Source organism: Helianthus annuus, chromosome 14 (assembly GCF_002127325.2).
Source record: "Helianthus annuus cultivar XRQ/B chromosome 14, HanXRQr2.0-SUNRISE, whole genome shotgun sequence".
NCBI lineage: Eukaryota > Viridiplantae > Streptophyta > Magnoliopsida > Asterales > Asteraceae > Helianthus > Helianthus annuus.
In genome coordinates, this window is record NC_035446.2 from 76,148,534 (window position 1) to 76,172,036 (window position 23,503).

The window sequence follows — 23,503 nt, forward strand, 5'->3', positions numbered from 1 at the left end:
GTTTGGGGAACTGAACAGGAGTCTGCCTTTCAAGCCCTCAAGCATATGCTTTGCAATGCTCCTGTCCTCACATTGCCTGACGGAAACAACGATTTCATTGTATATTGTGATGCTTCCAACCTTGGTCTTGGTTGTGTTCTCATGCAACGGGACAAGGTTATAGCTTACGCATCTCGTCAGCTCAAAATCCACGAGAAGAACTATACAACCCATGATCTCGAGCTAGGCGCAGTTGTTTTTGCATTGAAGATTTGGCGACACTACCTGTATGGTACCAAGTGTACGATCTTCACCGATCACAGGAGTTTACAACACATCTTCAATCAGAAGGAACTTAACATGCGTCAACGCCGATAGGTAGAACTTCTTAACAATTACGACTGTGAAATTCGTTATCACCCAGGCAAGGCAAATGTTGTTGCCGACACGCTCAGCAGACGGAGTTATTTGCTCAGTGTACACAATACCCAAGCCCAACATGATCTCGAAACCCTCATCCGCGAAGCCCAGCATGCTTGTTTAATGAATGCACTTTAAAGAAAGAGAGGATTTATCACGATGGAGCTCAGCTTGTAAGCAAAGCAAATGGGATTTTCTATTATCTGGATCAAATTTGGATCCCTAAGCGGACCGATTTGCTAAAGATTATAATGGACGAAGCCCACAAATCCCGGTATTCTATTCATCCCGGTGCCGATAAAATGTACCAGGATCTTCGTTACAAGTACTGGTGGTCGGGCATGAAACGGATATTGCTCTCTATGTTGGAAGTTGCCTAACTTGTGCGAGAGTTAAGGCTGAACATCAACGACCTTCTGGCTTACTCGAACAACCTCCAATCCCAATATGGAAGTGGGAGAGTATAGCTATGGATTTCATAACCAAACTTCCACCCACGCCATCAGGTCACGACAGCATTTGGGTCATAGTTGATAGTCTGACCAAATCAGCCCACTTTTTGCCAATCCGGGAAGACTACAAGGTAGAACGACTAGCCCGAATCTACACCGACGAGATCATTTGTAATCATGGTACGCCTCGTGACATCATTTCAGACCGTGATGCTCGGTTTACTTCGCGATTGTGGGAAACGTTTCAAGCAGCTCTTGGTACCACGCTTAACCTAAGTACCGCATTCCATCCTCAAACCGACGGACAGACTGAAAGAACGATCCGTACTCTTGAAGACATGCTTCGTGCGTGTGTCATAGACTTCGGTGGTAGTTGGAACAAATACCTACCGTTAGTCGAATTCTCGTACAACAACAGCTAGCATGCCAGCATACAAATGGCACCATTCGAGGCTTTATATGGAAGAAGATGCCGATCGCCTATTGTATGGCACGAGATCGGTCACTCGCAATTAACCGGTCCCGAGTTACTACAAGAAACGACTGACAAAATCCTCCAGATTCGAGACAACTTGTCGAAAGCCAGGGATAGACAGAAAAGTTACGCCGATAGAAGACGCAAGCCCCTGGAATTTGACGTTGGCGACTACGTACTCCTAAAGGTATCACCTTGGAAGGGTGTGGTCAGATTCGGCAAGAAAGGGAAACTAGCGCCTCGATATGTTGGACCTTTTAAGATTCTGGAAAGGATCGGAAAAGTCGCCTACAGACTCGAACTACTGGAGGAACTTAGTAACGTCCACCCGACTTTCCATGTGTCAAACCTCCGAAAATGCCTAGCTGATCATTATCTGATTGTACCTCTCGACGACCTTCAAGTCAACGAAACGCTGCACTTCGTGGAAAAACCTGTCGAAATCATGGATCGCCAAAACAAGCAACTCAGACGCTCACGCATCCCTATGGTGAAAGTCCGATGGGAAGGCAAACGAGGCGCAGAGTTCACTTGGGAACTCGAAAGCGACATGAAGGCTGAGTACCCGCAGTTGTTTAAATAAAGATCTGAAGCGAGAAATTGGTAAAATCAATCACGGTGATGTGCAGCTTTTAGCCTAATTTCGGGATGAAATTCCCTAAACAAAGGGTGGCTGTAACACCCCGTGTTTTCGAATGTCAAAGTCAAAGTCAAAGTCCAAGTCGAGTTTGACTTCTTTGACTGTAACTAGTCTATTCTATGCTTTAAATTGTATTATGTGGAGTAAGTGTTGTTAATCAGAGAAATCGAGGTAATCAAATGTTTAACCGACGCGAAACGATTTACGACTGTGAATAGTAGGAAGTAACAATGCGATAAAGTTAACCAATCAATAATCAAGCTAATCGCATCATCAATCGAACTCGAAACTCGAATTATGCGAATTTGGTGTTATTATACGTGTGTGTGTGTGCCTTATGTGTTACTTGTGCGTGTTTACCTGATGCTATGTGTGGTGATCAATCGAATCAAAACTCAATCGAACTCAATCGAAATCGAAATCGAATATGGAATGTAGATGCTTGTATGTAGATATAGTGGTTGGGATTAAAAGTAATTTGAATAGGAAACTCTATCGTACTCGTATCGTCTTCAATCGAAATCGAAATATAAAAAATCGTCGCACCGAACACTCGAAACAGGCTGTGGATCGATCAGGCTCCTAGCCGATCGGACAGCCCAGCCGATCGGACAGACTGTCCGATCGAGCAGGCTGTCCAATCGGGATGCCTGGCCGATTGGCCAGCCCTTTCCTCTTTGGGAAGCCTATAAATAGGCCTGTCATTGTCATTCTTTCCACTTTTGGAAACCCTCTGACCGACCAGCTTGTGCTCCCCTTCTTTTCTCAGATTTCTTCCGATTTCGGTAAGTTTTCATCCTAAATCTTGTACTTTCTTGATCAATACACACTCCTACACCTTTCTATCTTTCAAATCTTGATTTCTAACCGTGAAATCATCAAGATCTAAGCATTCTAGGATGATGTCATCATGGTGTTCTTCAAGAACTTCATGTTTTGGCCTCAATCCACCAAGAATCACTTGGATCTAGCCGATTTCCACATAAAAACACTAAGATATATGACAGATCTGAACATTTACATAGTGTGAAGGATTGAAAGATGGATTTTCCAACTTTCTTTCAACTCTTTTACACTCAATGCCTTCAAACCGGTAGAAACGGAGCTTGAGCCAACTCACCAATCATTCTAATGGTCAAATGGTTCAAGATTCGGATTCTATCTACGAGATTCACCGATTTCAGGTTAAACTATAAACTCCGTTCCGAACCGTTCACCGGCTGGACTTGGGTGATTCCTGTCCGAGCAGGGGAAACAAGTAAGAACGAAGGTGCCATGGTTCAACTCGTTGTCAAAATATCTCAATATAACGTCAAACAATCAGAACAGCCAAGTGTTAGACGAACAGGCCGACCAGGTCAGGATGCTGACCGATCGAACAGGTTGTTCGAACAAACAGCCCAGCCGATCGGACATGTCAGCAGATCGACCAGGCTAGCCGATCGGCTAGCACATGGCCCCACACTTTGACAATTTCATGATGTATGGTATTGAATGAAGTGATGTTCGATCGAACGAGCTGTTCGATAACATTACTCATCGGATCATGAGATACTATGCTTCAACCCTTAATCGATTTTTCAACTCGTTCGACGTATTGGAGTGCCACCCGATCGAACATGCTGTTCGATCCGGTGACATCCAGCTGAGGACTTACTACCAAAGTGTCTAACCGATCGGTTAAGCTGGCCGATCGAACGGCCCGTTCGATCGATCGACCTGAAAGGTAAGAAAACTCCAATCTTCTCGAATACTACAACGAAAACTTCAAAAGGACAAGCCATCATACACAAACACACCCTAATCAAAGGAAGAAACAATCCACTCGAACAGTCCAACCGATCGAGCCTACCGGCCGATCGAACAGGCTGTCCGAACGGACTGTCTAACCGAACGAGCAACCCATTCGACCGAACCTACAGTTCGATCGACCAGGATGTTCGACCCATCATCGCTTGTCTCCATTTTACGCGTTACTCATCGTTATGCTATCGAACTATTCAGGCTAACCCTCCTCTCAAGCGCTCTCTTCAATCCATCAATCAATCGCTGTAAGTATACTCGAACCCTTTTTTCTTTAGCACTTTTGGGTGTTACATACGTTACTTATCAAAAATCACAATCGAACACACTACTCAATTATTTAAACGCTAACCGTTCTGCATGTATTACGTGACTAAATGAATGCTTGTTGTTGTGTTTACACGTGGAATGCTGTCTACCTCCCTTAACGACGTAGTACTATAGTTTGGACTCAGCACCCGTTCACACGGGGGTTGTTAAGGAGAATTACTTGCATGAATTACGGTGGTAATCATGTATTGTGAACTGTCTCGGATAGTCAACCCGCAGTCATTGGTATCGATAGATCCATGTCGATAATTAACATGCTTCGTTTTCCTCTGTGTACGTGTTGGTTATGCGTAAACTATTTCGAACTCCATATGCTATTATCAAACTTGTATGCTCACCTTTACATTTTATGTATTGACTTTATTTTAACGTATGTGACAGGCAATTAGGATGCTTATCTGCTAGGAAGGCGAGCTTGGAATAAGCGTCTAGAGCATAGTTTTCTGTAGATCTTGCAGATCGAGTCTCTAGAGGCATTTGAACAATATTTATATTTTTATTTAAATCTGAGTTGTCGGAATAGTATAATTGACTAGATGCTTATATGTAATAACTTGTTTTATTATTTGGGATACGGTATGGGACGTATTATTTGAACTAAATAGTAATGATAGTTGTTGTGGAAACTTCTGGACAATCTGTTTCGCTCAGTGCCATGCCCCGATGATTCCGCCATCGGTTGGGGTGAGACAAACAGTGATCTTTATACTTTGATTTTGCAGATGAGAGGGTACATGCAACAGCAGGATTAAACTAATGGAAGGATCCTTCATGAAATTGATGAAATCAAGAAACTGAAAAAATTAGCGGAGGATCACTCCCCATTGATGCCCAGATCATTGGATTTCACTACTCCACCATCAACAATCCAGCATTCCAAAGCATCAAGTGTTCAGTATCAAGGATCATCAAGCTTGCAATATGGATCATCAGCCGTGACGCGGCCTCAAGGATCCCATTTCCAGCCTCAAGGATGCCTACTCAAATTAAGGAGAATGAAATGATCGTTAATACGGTGTAATATTTTTTTCTAAAAAAGATCATTTGAAATTCAAGGGGAGGAGTAATTCATATGAGAAAAGATCATGATACTTTTTTTCAAGAGTAAATTGTGGTTTTGGTCCCTATGGTTTAGTGGTTATTGTTATATTCTACAAAATCTAAATTTCTTGCAATTTACATACCAAGGTTTTTATTCTATTATGGTTTTGGTCCATCACGTTAACTCCATCTAACTTATAGTTAAATCCTGCTCGCATGAGAGGCATGTGCAGGATATTTTGATAAATAAACATTCAAATGATAATATCACCTTTCTAAAACCTTCATTGATTTAACATGACATCTGTAATGAAAGGATAAATGATAGATTCACCTAAATCATGTTCAAGTAAGGGACTTGAAGGGGATGATGTTATTGAATGGCACTTAGTCATACGTATTAGGGGTAGTAAACTGTTGTTAGGTGGTATTTACTGCTTGCATCAATCTTCTATGTTGTATAGTAGTGGGAAATGTGGCTGCTGCTGATGGTACATGTATCAATGATGGTAATTACAATGGTAATGAGGGTACTGTCAATGAAGGTAGCATTTATGAAGCATCATTCAGTAGAGGGTTTTCATATGACATTGAAAATGAACACTTCTCTACTGATTTTCCTGTTGACAATACATATAATCAACATGGTCATGAACCTGGCAATGAGGGTGAGGCTGAATGTGAGCATGAGGGATCATGTGATGCTGAGACTGAATGTGAGCATGGGGGATCATGTGATGGTGAGTCTGAATGTGAGGAAGATGAGGACGATGACTCAGATGATAGTGATTTTATAGCAGACTTGGACACTATGATGGAAGATGCTACTGTTGACATGAGGGAGTACCATGATAATGTTGACCAAGGTGAGGAGTTTATTGGGCCTGTGAATGAATCTGTTGGCAACAATGATGGGAGTGATAGTGATGGCCCTCTTGCTGGTGAAAATTTAACTTATGATTCTTTGGATAGTCTGACAGAAGACTCAGTGGGGGAGTTAAGGTGTAGAAGGGGTAAGTAACTTAAAGAACTCAAAAGGAAAAAAAAGAGGTGAAAACACAACATCAAAAGTGAGGTTCTATGTGGGACAGATGTTTGGTACTGCCAAAGAGGCAAAAGACTGTATTAATAAACATGCTATTGAAACAAGGAGGGCAATATCTTTTCTTAGAAATGATAAAAAAAAGGATTAGGGTGGTATGTGAAGGCAAGGTGCCTGTATACACAACTGGGCCAATCAACACTGGGCCAAACAGTGGGCCTGGCAATATTAATACTAGTGGGCTTAATGAAACAGTGATTGACTCAAGTGGGAAAAAAGGGGATTGGCTTATGTAATGACAAGAGAAAAGCTAGGTTAAACAGTGTCAGCTGTCCATATGTACTTTATCTTTCAAAGTTAGATGAGGATGATGAAACTTGGGTTGTCAAAACCTACAAACTGGATCACAAGTGCTTGCAATCTAGAAAAATACAACCTTTCACTTCTACATTTTTAGCTAAGGAACAGTAGGTTCTAAACTAGATAGAGTCAAACCCTAATATTCCTGTTAGAAGTATCCAAGAGGAGCTGGGGAGAAAATACGAACTTGGTGTTTCCAAAATGAAGGTAAAAGAGTTGGATCTGTAAATTAATTTGTTGTTGATTAAGTTTTTCTAATGTATGTTTTCTGCTGTAGGCATTTAGGGCAAAACTAAAAGCTACTAAGGCATTACAAGGGGATTTCAATGAACAATATTCAAGCCTCAGAGATTATACTATGGAACTGATGAGGACCAATCCAGGTACAACTGTCTAATTTGCTGTTGAGCCTTGTTGTAACCCAAGTGCACCCACTAGGATCTTTAAAAGGGTGTACATATGTTTGGGTCCGTTAAAAGAAGGCTATAAAGAATGCAGACAGGATTTCTTGGGGTTGGATGGGGCATTCATGAAGGGCCCATATCCTGGGCAAACGTTAACTGCTGTTGGCCATGATCCAAACTTTGGTATATATCCTTTGGCTTATGCCATTGTTGAGGCTAAGACCAAAGATTCAGGGAGCTGGTTCTTAGAATGTCTTCGAGATGATTCAGATCTACCAAGAAAAGTAAACTACACCTTCATATCAGACCGCCAAAAGGTATGTTTTCCATTTTTTATATTATGTGCTATTGTTTTCACATGCAAGTATCAAACATTGTGTTATATGTTTGGTACAACAGGGGATTATTCCAGCCATCCAAACTATGTTTCCTGCTGCAGAGCATAGATTTTGTCTAAAGCATATACACCAAAAAATGAAGGTGCATTTTAAGTACACTATTATTTATGTTAATTATAATAAAAAATTCATCGATATTGTTACAAAAGATACTACTATCATTAGATTTGGGTTTTGTGCTTTCAAGATAAAACATACTAAAATGATAAAATAACATGAAAAGTTTAAATGAAATCTCAAATTAGAATTTTGAGTTGAGACTTGAATTGATTTTAATTTAATGTTAAACTCTAAATGTTGTGATGTGAAATTGCATATAGGAAACGAATTTTAAAGAAGTTATATGGGCTTTGGACCCACCATTGGAAAAAAAGGCTTACGTGATGTTTGAGAATTTTTATAATTTTGGTGGACTATGTTTAGAATGAAAAGCACCATATTAGCCCATAATGTACCACAAGAGAAGTCGGCAATTTTGAGGGTTATAAAGGAGGTTCGCAAGTTTGGTTATAATGGGGGGGGGGGGGGGGGGTTGGCAGACGACCTTTGGGGATTGAGAGGTGATTGACGGCAGCTTTGAGAGAAGAGGAGACGCACGGAAAGGCAGCCGCCCTGCACGGTTCAAGGCATGAATGTTTAGGTGGCTTTCTTCAAGCGTACGGTTCATAGGGTTTGATACTTTTCTTACTTTTATTCATGATTGGATTTGTTTTTGACATTGACAACGTTGTTAAACAATTTGATGTGTTGGTTTCTTTGAACTATTTTTATGTGTTTTGAGTTCTTACTTTACAACTTGCTCGGTTGATGACAAAACTTTGTAGCTCGTTGGGTGACATAGAGTAGGTTGACTCACACTAGTAAATAGGGTAATTGAACTGTAAAAGATCTGATGACAAAGACCTATTTTTGATTACCACTTAAATTAACTGACTTTTCAGCACCATGTCTATGTGGTGTTCAATTAATGATTAAAATTGAGTTTTGTATAAACCTAGAATCTGAAACTTGGAGGACATTACCTTTATCTTTTTGCTTGTGGCTTCTGCCCGGATGAACGATTATTTGTTTTTCATTAAACTTTGTTTACGGATTCTTTTTAACTGGTAAAGCTTAAGCACTTGTGTTGAATTCTTGGTAAACGTTTTTTATATTTGAATTATTTGTCGTTTATCAAGCGTATTGGCGATATAATTGCATTGTTAGCGGGTTGGTAAATTGGTGGGTAGTTGATATAAATAAATGGATTATTAGGTTGTATGGTGAATCTTAAAAACTATCCCTAATAATTAATCAAATTCATTAATTCCGAGGCCATGTCTATGTGGTGTTATGAATCTGTAAATGGGTTTTTGTGTTAAACTTGCAATCGGGATTTTGGGTGGGAGTTGCTTTCCTTTAATATATAATAATTCTCTAGTAAACACCAACCACATATTTCCCGTGGATACGATACCCTACTTACGCTATCTACGTAGTTTAATTAGGTTTTTGATCGACTCTGACGACAGTCATCAAGCAGCAGTGGAGATGAAAGGCCTTCAAGGACTGTCTATGGGATGCTGCAACTTCCAGAACAGTTCCAGATTTTGAATTGAGATGCTTGAACTTAAAAGTTATAATCAAGAAGCCTATGACTAGTTGGCAGCCATTCCTCCCATTCACTGGTCCAGGTCTCACTTTACAGGTATAACTTTGTCCCACAAACTACTTGTATATAAACTGTCATATTTACACCTTTCCTGACACTGATCCGTTAACAGGTAGGGCCAAGAATGATACTTTATTGAACAACATGTGTGAATGCTTGAATGCACAAACTATGGATGGGGGAGATAAGCCTATCATTTCAGCTTTAGAATATGTGAGGGAGTATTTGATGCAGAGAATTGTCATTGTCATCAGGGCGTTAGGCAAGTGCAATGGTCCTCTTACCCCACATGCTACTGAAAGACTAATAGATATTAAAGAACAAGCAGTTAATTACAGTGATATTTGTAACTTAGCAATGGAGTAAGGAGTGAATCAATAATTGTACATTTTATTTCATGCACCAAATGAAAGGTATGAATGATCAGAATTACCATTTTTTGTTGTTTCCATGAGACAAAAGAAGGAAAGCACATTCATATATTTTCATAGATCAAACTAGGGGTATGCAAAAAACCGAATTAGCCAAACCATAACCGAATTAACCGACAAAACCGAACCAAAAAACCAAACCAAATAAAAAACTGGTGGGTCGGTTAATGATTTTTTTGAAAACCGAAAGTAGCGGGTCGGTTATGGTTATCATTTTTTCCATACCCACCATAACCGAACCGAACCGACATGTAATAAATCTTTGTAGGATTTAGGACTTTCATCATATTTTTAATTTTTGATGTTTTTTACCGAAGATTTTTAGTACTTATGGGTTTTTCATATCATTTTGTGTTTTAGCTGAATGTTTATTTGAATTTATGGAATGTATCATATCACTTTATTTGAATATTCGATATTAATAATTGGTATTAATATTATAGATTATATATATTTTTTAATACTATGTAATATACTAATATAGGTAGAGGATCATGTACATTAATCCAGAAGTGTGAGAAGTGTATTATAACACTATATATAACACTATAAAAACACCGTATAACAATATTTAACACCATATAACACCATATAACACTATGTAACACTATATAACACTATATAACAAATATAACACTATATTTTGTCTGATAGCATGTCTATGATAGATGTATAGTATTATATATTGTTATATAGTGTTATATAGTGTTACATAGTGTTATATGGTGTTATATGGTGTTACATAGTGTTATACGGTGTTTATATGGTGTTATATACTGTTATAGGGTTGAGATCCTGTACAAACAGTGCTAATTATAAGAACCGTAAGAACAGATCTGAACCATTGTTAATTTAAATCAAGGGTTGATATTGATTATAAATAAAACTCTTATAATTAAAAATTACTACTAACAAATTAGGGGTAATTTTGTAAAATTGCTAGTCATTTGACCATTTTCTATTAAATACAAATTCCACCAAGGTTTTTTAAACTAAAATAACTTTTATATACTTCATTATTTTTTTAAAAAATATATACCATAAAATCAAGTATTTTTTTATCTTTAATATGAGTACCATATTGCTATACCTTTTTGTATTTATAAAAGTGTTTTTTAAAAAAAGTTAACAAAAGGTGTTTTATATTTGTGCTAATAAGGTGCTGATTATGTGTTAATTACAAAATAATACAAACAAACACCAAAAGTAGATATAATCAGCACATCTGGTGTGCTGATAATGGAGAACGATTGAAGATGTTGTGCTAATGTCGTTTATGTTGATAATGGAGAACGATTCGAGAACGATGTGCTGATAATGAAGAACGATTAATGATGTTGTGCTAATTATATAGTGTTGTGCTGATTATATTTTTTGTAATTATTTTTAATTAGTTATAAATAAATATGGTCAAAAAGTCTAAATTACCCCTAAACTAATTTTTTATTGATGGACACTTGTCAATTATGTATTGGTTCTTATGGTTCTTACAAACTTAAGTGTTTGTATTTGATCCCATTCCTACTGTTATATATAGTGTTATAATATATTTCTCACAATTCTCACACTTCTGAATTAATGTACATTATCCCTACCCTACTAATATATACAAATATGCAATAACAATTTATTCCATGTTAAAGAAAATTAAGCTATTTTTAGCTAAGCTAAATGCACGGTTAACCACTCATAACCGACCCGCTATAACCATCAAAACCGAATAACCATAACCACCATAACCTATCGTTTATGGTTATCCAATAACCGACATCGTGGTTATAGTTATGGTTTTTGGTCAAAACCGACCCAAACCGACCCATGCACACCCCTAGATCAAACACAACACAAGAGAGAAAAAAAACACTCAATCAGAACATGGATCGTGACTTACTTGTGTGTATGATAAATTTAGAAAACAATGTCTTGATAAAGGAGTGTCTATCAAATCCTAAAATCATTTTAAATGCCAAATCAGAAATCACTTGAAAGCATGACTTTTTAGTCTTTGTTTTGTCTTTTTTTATGTCGCTACCTACACATTTTTCTCAGTACCTTCTCTGTGTAAAAGCATGACTTTTCAGTGTTTGTTTTGTCTTTTTTTTGTTTTATTAAACAACACTTTTACTTTTCAATCTTTGTTAACAATAGAATCATCCACTTGTTGCTAAGACCATGGGGTGTGGTTCCCCCTTCCCTATGGCCACATAGGCACCACCTCAGCACCTTATCTCCACCTCATCATCTTCCCCATCAAGGGGGTGGTTTATCTCTTCCCCTTCCTTTTCAACCAATCACCATCAAAGATCCAGGAGAAAAGTGCTCGGGGCGGATGGGAGTTATTCACTGATGTTGCCAATTTTTCGGTCGGGAGGGGCAGGCACTGATCGAGGAAAGCCTCCACCTCAGCTCCCCGAGCTACTTGTCGACGCCACACCCCATCGCCTAACATGAAGCAACTACTCTATATATTTACCTGAATAAAGACTATCAGGTGCTGTTTGTTTTTTCAGAGGAAAATGTTTGCAGTCTGCGGACCACATCTGTAACAGAAGAGGTGGACCAAACCTCTGCGGTCTGCAAGAAGAAGAGTGTTTGTTTTTAAAACCTCTGCACTCTACAATGAACATCAACAAATCAGTCTTTATAGTTAGATCAGATTCATCAAAATTCAGAAAAATCACCGAATAAAACCTAATTAGACTTTACAATTGCATCAAACACATCAAAATTCAGAATAATATCACTGCAGTTTCATCAGATAAATCAAAATTCAGAAAAATAAATACTAAACAAAACCTAATTAAACTTTACAAATAACAAACCTAATATTTGTTGGATTCGACACAGGCTGAAAGATGAGCAGATAGAACAACTAATCTTCCACGAGCAGCAATATTGGAATCATCTGATGCTTCAACTCCCATTTTTGTTGATAAAATTGAGATTTGCTGTGAAGGAGGCCGGAGGTGACGGGGGTCGCCGGAGGTGGACGGTGATGATGTTGTGGGTCGTTGGTGTTGATCGGTGATGATGTTACAAGGTCAAGATGCAGACGGAGGAGGAGGGTGGGTGGGGCTGCGGCTGTGGTGGAGGTCGGCTGGATAGAGGATTAGGGTTGGAGATGTGTGTTTTGAGAAGGAGATATGTTTTGAAGAGGTTTGAAGACTTAAGGCAATGTCTGCACGAGAAAGAGGCGGGGAAGAGGTTTTTTAGAGAAAGCTCTTCTAAAAAACAAACAAGCTGCATACTCTTATGTCTGCGCGTGGTCTGCTTGGGGAAGACAAAAGAGGTTCAGAAGTACTTTTCCTAAAAAACAAACACCACCTTACCCTCCATAAAAATGTACAACTATAATTCTCGCAAAGATAACAACTGTTGCTCTGGTTCATCACAGAAATTGTCATCATTTTCTACACAGATGACATCTTCCTCTACCGAACTTTCATTGAATGAGGTAGCTTCAAAGAGCCTGTTGTTGCTGTTTTGTCGCTCCAACTGTTGGTTTTCCAGCAGTTTCAGTTGGTTCAGTCCCGTTCTTTTAAAAAGCATTTCGTTATGAAAATTCCGAATACATCTCCAATTAGTGTTTGATCTTATGCAATGTGGTTTACATCTTGTGTACCTATCACTTTTCCAGCTTCTCTAGAATGTAAACAGGAAGAAAATTAAAAACAAAGCCAATGTCCAGATTTCTTAGTTGAACAATTTGTCTGCTTATGGCATTTTATAAATCAGACAAGCACTTTTGAGTAAAGAATAGTGCTTATGCTTATCTGCTTATATTGCCGGGAAATTAGTAGTTTTCTATAAGAAGCTTGATATTGCTTATTCTTGAAATTTAGTTACAAATTCACCCATAATTTGAAATAACTTGTTTTCAACAGGTCGATTATCCGTTTCTGCTCAACACTTATTTGATCTTAGAAGCTGTACTGCAAACTCTTTTAAATAGGTTATAACCCAAACATCCCCCTTTAAGCAACCTCAAAACACTCCCAAGAAAGACATTACATTTGTTATTTGAGGCCAAATCTGTAATTTTCCATATTCAATAGGCAATAAGACCTGTGTTACAAATTTAGATATTTGTAATTGGTCTTTATCAAAATTCTATTATTTAATAATCAGCATGAAACCTGGAAGAACATGAAATTATGAAAATAATTACGGATCTCATAAAAACTTATATTTGACATTTGAAGTCAAAATATGACTCATTAGATTCAAACTTTGACAACATGTTCTATTGGAAACATTTTCAGCTTCTTTAAAATGAAACAAAACCAAAAGAATACAAGAAAATGAAAATTCCATTCAAAAGATTAATGTTTTATGACATTACAAGTAAAATCTGAGACCTTTTAGTTTCAGAACTTTGTGTTACTAGATATATTTCCCGCAAATTTAGATGTTCATGTATCAAATTATCTGTGTCACCAGATAGATTAAATTGTTCCATCATATTAAAATGTGCAGGTATATGTCAGCATGAGAAAAACCTTTGATGTCTAGCCCTTTCATAAAAGAATAAGGCTCAAGGGTATGGTGACAGGATGAAGACGAGGACGGGATGAAGACCGGGGGGCGGGATGGGAGGACGGAGAGGACGATGAAGGGGGCCCACCTGTTTGCTCCGTCGCAAACGGCACAACTCGGACGATGGGGACGGGACGGAGGGGGGGGGGGGACGGCGTGGGAGGACGGGCGGCGCCGGGGCTGAGGACAGACCATACCGTCCAGCCTAATCTCTTGAGTGAATCAACTTCCAGTTCTTCAATTCCCTGATTTCAAGCACAAACTGAATTTTTTTTTGGGAAACGAGACTCCCCGGGTAAACATTTATTAATTTTTTAAAAAAGGATTACAAACAAAGTGAATTTGTTAGACAATGGCGACTCGTCAAAGTAACAAAACACAAAAAAGAAAAAAACATACAAAAAATCAACCACAAAGAAGCTAAAATTTGGAGCCTATCTTCATAAATTGCGCTGTTTCACCGGTATCCGACTCCACCTCCTCTTCATCCCCATTTATTTTTGTCAAACCATCATAATATTTTCTCATACTCTCGGACCATGAGCCATATTCTTCAATCTTCGGATGGGTATTGTTTTCCACAAGTTTTTTAACAATTTCTATCTCATGCTCCCACATCCCAAGATCCGTATCAAAACAACCATCTTCATCCCGTAATGTACCAAAACTATTCTTAACATTACACATTGGGCCATCTTGTGATCCAAAAACATTTTTTGAAACATCATAAAAACCACTTCCATAAGCTTTATGGGCCATACCTGTTGGGCTCTTATTCAACTTCAAAACAGGCTCCAAACCTGATGGGCTAGAAGTAATCGCAGATGGGCCAGTTGCTTTAGCTGAGCCCATCATCTGATCCGTAGAAGTACGCCCAGCAGATGGGCCTTGATCTTGGAACCCAGCAGTCACAGCAACAATTTTTAGTGGGCCAGCAGCTTTTAAAGACCGATTAACAGATGGGCCAAAATGATTAGAAAAAAAGACGTTGTAGGCTCAGATATTAAAAGATTTATTTTTTGGCTAAAAGGGTAAAAGTGATATAACCACAGAGGCCAAAATCGTAATTTACTCTTGATATTAACTATAGAGTAAATTACGTTTTTGGCCCCTGTGGTTATATCACTTTTACTATATTAGCTCAAAATAAGAATTTTTAACATATCTGCCCCCATGATCTCTATAACTGGCCCCTAAGTCTAGAGATCATGGGGCCAAAATGGTTAGTTATAGAGACCATGGGGGCCAAAATGGTTAGACTTAGAGGCCAAAAAGGTTAGTTATAGAGACCATAGGGGCATATATGTTAAAAATTCTTATTTTGGACTAATATAGTAAAAGTGATATAATCACAAGGGCCAAAAATGTAATTTACTCTTAACTATATATTTGAACGTTTTGTTTAGTTTGGTATCAAATAGATTTTACGAAACTTAAAATAAAATTAACTAATATTATTTATCATTTCTACATTTACAAGTTTTAAATAAATGGTTAAATTTATTGAGACTTCGTTACATTTACAAGTTTTAAATAAAGAGTTAAATTAACTTTGTATTATTCGATATATAAAATTAAATTTATTCAATCCATACAATACACGGGGTTTTTTAAGGATATATATATATATATATATATATATATATATATATATATAAATATAAATATTATTCAGTATAGAATATTACATTTATTCAACCCGTGTAATACACATATTTTTAAAAATGTAACTTTTTTATCATTTGGTATATAAAATTACATTTATTCAACCCGTGTAATAAATGAAGTTTTTTTAAAGATGTATTATTTTATTTGGTATATAAAATTATATTTATTCAACCCGTACAGTGTGATTTTTATAGATATAACTTTTTATTATTTAATATATAAAATTATATTTATTGAACCCGTGCAATAAAGTAGGCTTTTAAAGATATATTGTTTTATTATTTAGTATATAAAATTCATTTATTCGACCCGTGTAATACAAGGGGTTATAACCTAGTTATATATATATATATATTAAAGAACAACTTCAATTCACTGTAGCAGTGCTAGAGTGCTACAGTAGGGGTATTTTTGTAAAATATAGTAAAAGAGGATTTGGGGTGATACTGGACTACATCTGCCGGTCATTACTATAAGGTAGCGTTTGGTATGCAGGAATGAGAAGTGGAATGGAATGGACCATTGACAGGGAATGAAGAAAAGAGTGTTTGGTTGGTTGATGGAATGGAATCGTCCATTCCAAAATGCATTCCATTCCCTCAAAATCATTCTATCCCTCCCCCCTGTTTTTTTCATTCCATTCCTTCTTCACCCTTTATTAACAACACTACAACCCACCACCATTGCCACCACCTACCACCACTGTCGTCCGCCGCCGTCACCCGCCACCGCCGTCACCCGCCACCGCCGTCACCCGCCACCGCCGTCACCCGCCACCGTCGTTGCCGCCACCCACCTCCATCCTTGCCACCGCCAGCGCCAAAATTAACCATCGCCATTGCCACCTCCGATCATCGCTACCACCCACCTTCGATCATCGCCACCACCATCGCCGCTGCCACCTCCGATCACCGCCGCTGTCGCCACCCACCTCCGCCATCGCTATCAACCACCTCCACTCACCGCTATCACCTGCCACCACCGTCGCCACCACCACCACCACCCGTCGTCGTCTCCACCCACCACCACTGCTGCCGCTACAACTACCACCTATCACCACCCACCATTGCCGCCCATCATTGACCACCTCTATCCGATTTTATTCCTACGTCTTTTCTCGCATACCAAACAACAAAAAGTAATGGTTCATTCAATTCTCACATGGTAACCAAACAAGACATGCAATGGTAATGATCAATTCCATTACCTTATCCATTCCATTACATCATCCATTCCATTCCTCCGTCCATTCCATTACCCCATACCAAACAGACCCTAATAGAGGTTAAGAAGACTTGAAGGGGTATGGTCCCAAAAACCTCATAATAAGTGCTTGGGACCATACCACAAACTTAACTTTCAGCCTGGCACCTTGCGCGGCCGCGCACGGGTCTCACAAAAAGAAAGGCTTAAAAGGCCTACAACAATCAACACTTGCGCCCAAAGGGAACCATAAAACCTTGCGCCTTTCCTACACAAAACAAAGGATAAAAATATGGAGTTAGATACTTCCGCTTAATATTCAGACTTGGATATTATTTGCCCAGACTTGGGATTTATTCACCTGCTTCCACACGATAAGGTGTCACACCAGATTACAGCAGTAATCTTCTAGAAATAATACAATCGTGCACCACCAAGACGGTTACAACCGTCTGGACACGTGTCACTATATCAGTCGTCCCTAAAATTCACAACGAATGCATGCAAGAAAAGAGTAATCTCCACTTGGTCACTTTACACGTGGCCAATCCCTAGCCCTTGATCTAAACCACGATCCGTGTGCTATCACGTCGGATCAAGGAGCATTAACGGAAGGAAACATAACCGCTTACGGGGTTAGCATCTTCCGTCTTCTTTTCACTAACAGGTTTTCCCGCCTTTGAACGACTCCCGGCTATAAATAAGAGAAAAATCAGGTATGAATATAAGTTACTCACACTTCTCAAATACACCTTCTTCTTCATTACCAATACTTATTCTCACACCGGAGTCGGGTCAAGGAGAGAACCCTCTTCTCCCCTTGACGAGGCTAACGGTGTTCTTTTTTGCAGAATTACCGGAGAAGAAGGTCTGTTAGACCTGAATCGATCGAGTGGAAACCAACTTTTTTATGCGGATTCAAACCCCCTAGATATCTCGATTCCGACCATTTATCTAGTGTTTCTTCATTGGCGCCCACCGATTCCTCTGTTTTTTCTAGTTTTCATCTCGTTTTCGATTTAGTTCTTTTCATCCTCTGTTTTGCACATGGCAGAGGATTCATTATTCCACTCATCGGATCCCCGATCCGAGTTTGAAGGGTTTACAACCCAAAACACTCAAAACAACGGTCATTCAGATAGGGAGATTTTCTCAGATCTAATCATAGAAAGATCTCCAGCACATTGGTTCAACAGATGTCAAGCTGCTTTAAACACAATCGTTATACAAATCACCAGATCTGAGGTCCCAAACATCAGATCTGGTGAAAAGAGCAACATTACAATATTGGACCCACCAACACCCTGTCGGGGGGACATCCAATCTAATCGTAATATTGAAATACAATTTAGAAATAGCAGCCACCAGAAAGTTAAGCCAAAACAAATAAACATGATTCAAGGAGGTCCATCGCGAAGGACAAACAAACGAAGTTATGACCAACATTGGAGGGAACAGCAAGTCGTATTTCCCGTCGTTCCAGGAGGCCCTCAGGAAGAGCGACCAGTAATTATTACTGGCATCTTCGGTCATTACCGGACAGACTATATGTTTATAGATCCGGGAAGCTCGATGGATATCATATACGAGCAGTGTTTTAAACAACTTAATCCAGACGATAAAGCACGTCTAAAACCGGTCGATTTTCCCCTCACCGGATTCTGCAATGAAGCTGTATTCCCGTTAGGGCAAATAGCTTTCCCTGTGACTTTATCGGATGGCGAACATTCACGAACAGTTACAGTCAATTTCATGGTCATGCCGGCAACATCACATCATGATGTTCTGCTCGGAAGAAGATCACAAAGAGAGTTCAGTATGATTACATCTATCCCACACGCTGCATGTGGGTTCCCAACGGAAACCGGAGTTGCAATTCTGTACTCAAGCAAAGAAGTCATGTACGTAGACGACGAGCCACCAGCGAAGGTAGTCAAACGTTCAGCATCAAACGAACCAGAGAAATGGGTCCTGAACAAAGAATACCCAGAGCAGACCATCTCTCTAGGACATGCCATTTCACCAACAACACGAATACAACTGAAAGCACTGTTGTCCAACAACAAAGATATATTTGCTTGGTGCCCAGCAGACATGACTAGGGTTCCACGCGACATAGCGCAACATTGCCTGAATATTAAACCATCAGCGGAACCTGTTTCCCAGGCGAGGCGCAGCTTTAGCGAAGAAAAAGCGAAAGCCATGGACGAACAAGTGGTAGAGCTACTCAATGCGGGAATCTTGCGCGAAGTAAAATACCATACATGGGTTGCCAATCCAGTAATGGTACAAAAACATAGTGGCGGATGGAGAATGTGCGTCGACTTCAAAGACCTGAATAAAGCATGCCCAAGAGATTGTTACGCACTTCCGGAGATAGACAAAAAAGTCGACTCTCTAGCATCATTCAGATGGAAGTGTTTTCTCGACTGTTACAAAGGTTATCATCAGGTCCAGATGAAGGAAGAAGACGAAGACAAAACTGCATTCCGCACAGATAAAGGCATCTTCTGCTACACTAAAATGCCCTTTGGCCTGCGCAATGCTGGCGCAACTTATCAACGATTAATGGACACAGTTTTCAAAAGCGACACCGGCAAGACAATTGAAGTATACATGGATGACCTCGTCATCATGAGCCATGAGGAAGACTCAATGCTCAACAATATTCAGCGTACATTCGACTCTCTGCGCAGCGTAAACTTAAAACTCAACCCAACTAAATGCTCCTTCGGCATGGAAAAAGGAAAATTCCTGGGCTTCATGGTCACAAGAGAGGGCTTCAAAGTAAACCCAGAAAAAGTACAGGCTATCCAGCAAATGCCCTCACCCGCAACAATAAAAGAAATGCAAAGACTCGCTGGACGCTTAGCAGCCTTGAACAGATTCTTGGCTAATCATGCGGCTAAATCTTATCCATTTATCAGTACGCTGCGAAACTGCGGGAAGAAAACCCCCTTTCAATGGACACCTGAAGCAGAAGCAGCATTCAAACAAATGAAAGAATGTTTAATTCAGCTACCAACGTTGATTGCGCCAAAAGAAAAAGAGCCACTAATCTTATACCTATCAGCAGCGGAAGTAGCGGTAGGAGCAGTATTAATGGTGGAACGAGAAAACGTTCAGACTCCAATTTACTATATCAGCAAAATGCTCACCGGCCCAGAAACTCGTTACTCAATGATAGAAAAATTGGTTCTAGCACTAGTGCACACATCCCGACGTATGCGCAGGTATTTCTCGGGCCACGTTATCACGGTTCTCACAAATTATCATTTAGGCCAAATCTTATCAAAACCCGATGTGGCGGGAAGACTGGCTAAATGGGCCATTGAGCTGGGAGGATATAATATCTTCTACAAGCCAAGACCAGCAATCAAAGGGCAAGTTCTAGCAGACTTCGCTACTGAAGTTCCCATCGATAAAGTACAAGAATGCGAGGTAATCCAGAACCCTACACCTGTTTTCGACGACAGAGTCTGGACCTTACACACAGATGGCGCTTCCAATGATGGCGGAGCAGGAGCAGGCCTCCGATTGGTCAGTCCGGACAATCACGAGCTCACATATGCCATACGCTTAGACTTCCAAAGTACCAACAATGAAGCAGAATACGAAGCATTTTTAGCAGGCCTTCGTCTAGCGCTCAAAATGGGGGCAAGAAACCTTGAGGCCAACATTGATTCAAAACTAGTAGCCGAGCAAGTTAACGGTCACTACGATGCAAAAGGAGAAGCTATGGCATTATACCTTGAACAAGCACGGATGTTAATCAGCCAATTCCAGACATTCAGGGTTAACCATATAAACAGAAGCGAAAATAAGCACGCAGACGCGCTTAGTAAATTGGCCGCTACCAGCTTCAAGCACTTAGCAAAAGAAGTGCGCATAGAGGTACTGTATAATCCATCGATCCATCTCAAGCAAGTAAACGTTATAGAGGTCGGTAACCCATCCTGGATGTCTCCGATCATCTTATACCTACAACACGGGAAACTTCCGGAAGGAAAAGTAGAAGCCCAAAAACTCCAACACAAAGCGATAAATTACGAAATGGCGGATGGCGTCCTTTACCGAAAGTCATTCATGGGACCATTATTACGCTGTGTCGATAAAACAGATGCTCAATACCTGGTCAGAGAAATCCATGAAGGTTTATGTGGAATACACGCAGGACCGCGCATGGTCGTGGCAAAAATAATGAACGCCGGATACTACTGGCCAGGAATGCATATGAACGCAGTTGATTTAATAAGAAGATGCGCAGCCTGTCAACGCCATGCACCAAAGACACTCCGACCAAAAAATCCGCTAGTACCTGTCACATCCGCCTGGCCATTCCAACAATGGGGCATCGATCTTGTTGGCCCATTTCCTGACGCGCCAGGCGCAGTAAAATTCATCATTGTAGCGGTCGATTACTTCACCAAATGGGTGGAAGCTAAAGCCTTGGCCTCAACCACAGCAATGGTAATTCGCAAATTTATATGGGAACATATCATTTGCAGGTTTGGATTACCATTGCGCATTATCTCTGACAACGGCACAAACTTCGCCTCAGTAGATCTTCAAAAGTGGTTCAAAGAAATGAAGATCGAGCATAATTTTGCTTCCGTCGCGCATCCACAAGCGAACGGTCAAGTAGAAAGTATAAACAAACAGATCGTCGACGGAATAAAAGCACGACTAGGAACAGCACGCAGAGGGTGGGTCGACGAACTCCCCAGCATCCTCTGGGCGCATCGAACAATGCCAAAAACTAGCACAGGCGAAACTCCGTTCAGTCTAGTCTATGGGTCTGAAGCCGTCATCCCAGCTGAGATTGGCTTACCATCACCACGCATGATAGCCATGGAAAAACAGAATAACGAGCACGAACGAAGATTGGATCTAGACCTCCTCGAAGAACGGCGCGAGAATGCCGCTATCACAGAGGCCAGGTACAAATCCAAACTCGAAAAATACTACAATGCGCGCGTCCGCGTATGTACATTCGTTCCGGGTGATTTCGTCTTACGCGATAATGAAGCATCAAACGCTGAGAAACCGGGCAAATTAGCGCCAAGATGGGAAGGACCATATGTCATTAACGAGGTCCTAGGCAGGGGGCATATACTCTCAAAAGAATTGACGAGACTCTAGTCCCACGCACCGGGAACGCGCAGCAGCTGCGCAGGTGTTACATGTAGGTCAAATCATTCACAGGCAACGTATTTCCTATTTACTCCTGTATTACAAGCCTCGCGCTTTATCAATACAAAAATTATTTTCATACTTGTTTCTGTTTGTTATAAATTGCATGTAATTCTTTTGGTTTGCGCGAAAACAATATGGTAAACATTGTACACCTCATGAACAGTCTGAGAAAAGCGCAACGTAAGCGCACATTCTGGACAAACGTTCACACATGAGCACAATACCATCTTTCATTCGCTTTACCTGATCAAAGCAATTAAAACACATGCAACATATTGTAACCCAAACATACAAAACAAACAAAACCTACAGGCACAGCAGTGCATCAAAAATATACATATCATCAGGCAGCATAAACAACCATTCACAACAATCACGACAGTGATTTACAAAAAGTTTTCAGAAACAAAACCAACTTAAACATCAAAAAAGAAGGGAATATACAGTTCCCAAACCTACCCTATTCAACGGTAGCATCAGCAGTCGGAACATGACCAACTCGACGATTCTGCCGACGATGATATACTAACTCGCATCCACCAGGTTGAAGCATTGGGAAACGAGCCATCAAGGCTTCAGCAGACAATGCACCGGTTTCTTCTTTAATCTCCGGTGGACATAGTTCAGAGCTAACCCCCGTCAAGGAGGAATGAACAGAAGATATCAGCTTCCCGGCTCCGGTAACTGTTAGCGGTGGTGAGCTAGCAAGAAGTAAGAGACTCTCAGCAGCCTCAAACATATTCAGAACATCCAACAGACGTCGAGTACGAGGGGAACGGCCGATCTTCATCTTTCTAGAAACAAACAAAGAGAAGAAGAGGAACACTCACATATATAGGCACATAACTCCGGGAACTGGAAGGGCATGATTACCTGTCAGATGTCTTTTCAAAACGGCGCTATAGGAGCAAGCGTCATATCCCCATAAATAAGGCCTGACAAGCGCCACTACGAATCCCAAGATAAAAAGGAAATATACCAATTTTTACTGCAAACTGACGTCACCACACGTCAGGGCATGATTACAAGAGGGCAGATGATATGCTCTAAATTATACATATTTTTTGTATAAATATTTCCCTACTTTTGAGTATCTTTAGGGTGGTTTTTATTAAATATCACTCTCAGATGGTTTGTATTTGAATTCTAAAACTTCAAAGTGAGAGTGAGCTAAAAAGATGAATTTTTAGTAGTAAATTAACAAATGCATTAAAAAGAGAATGGTTGAATGGTATTAATGAGAAAAAGAAAAGAATATGAAGTGGAGTTTAAAGGTTATTCAATATATTTAATGGTCATTAAAATTACATGTTCTATTATTTGTAGGTTGGACGTGCATTATTGTTGGGCAAAAGAACAACTTTGCATGAAGTTGTGATTGTGGGACTTTATACACAACAAGTATTATTCACGACAACATCAAGGTGGAAAGCAATAGTGGGCTTTTGAAACAAGTATAAGAGGATCCCTATTA

The 23,503-nt window shown here is 39.8% G+C and overlaps 1 protein-coding gene and 1 long non-coding RNA gene across 3 annotated transcripts; both read left to right on the top strand.

Moving 5' to 3' along the window:
- The first annotated feature begins 7,866 nt into the window (after positions 1–7,866).
- LOC110905503 lies at positions 7,867–9,442 on the top strand. Of its 2 annotated transcripts, none has more exons than XR_002573180.2 (3): positions 7,867–8,014; positions 8,856–9,031; positions 9,108–9,442. It is a non-coding gene; the product is annotated as an uncharacterized LOC110905503 (long non-coding RNA). The 2 variants fall into 2 exon arrangements; XR_002573182.2 differs by having other exon boundaries at positions 7,877–8,014; positions 8,823–9,031.
- An 8,438-nt stretch (positions 9,443–17,880) lies between these two features.
- Positions 17,881–21,975, top strand: LOC110906792. The gene is made up of 2 exons (XM_022151869.1): positions 17,881–19,119; positions 19,285–21,975. The coding sequence occupies exons 1-2, from the start codon at positions 17,881–17,883 to the stop codon at positions 21,973–21,975; spliced, it is 3,930 nt and encodes a 1,309-aa protein (XP_022007561.1).
- The last annotated feature ends 1,528 nt before the right edge of the window (positions 21,976–23,503 follow it).

What these genes read in the sequence shown, in the direction of transcription:
- LOC110906792 (XM_022151869.1), top strand. Translation starts at nt 17,881, where the DNA reads ATGGCAGAGGATTCATTATTCCACTCATCGGATCCCCGATCCGAGTTT. An exon ending in GGGTTGCCAATCCAGTAATG is followed by an intron (nt 19,120 to 19,284) that starts GTACAAAAACAT and finishes GGTTATCATCAG; the next exon opens with GTCCAGATGAAGGAAGAAGA.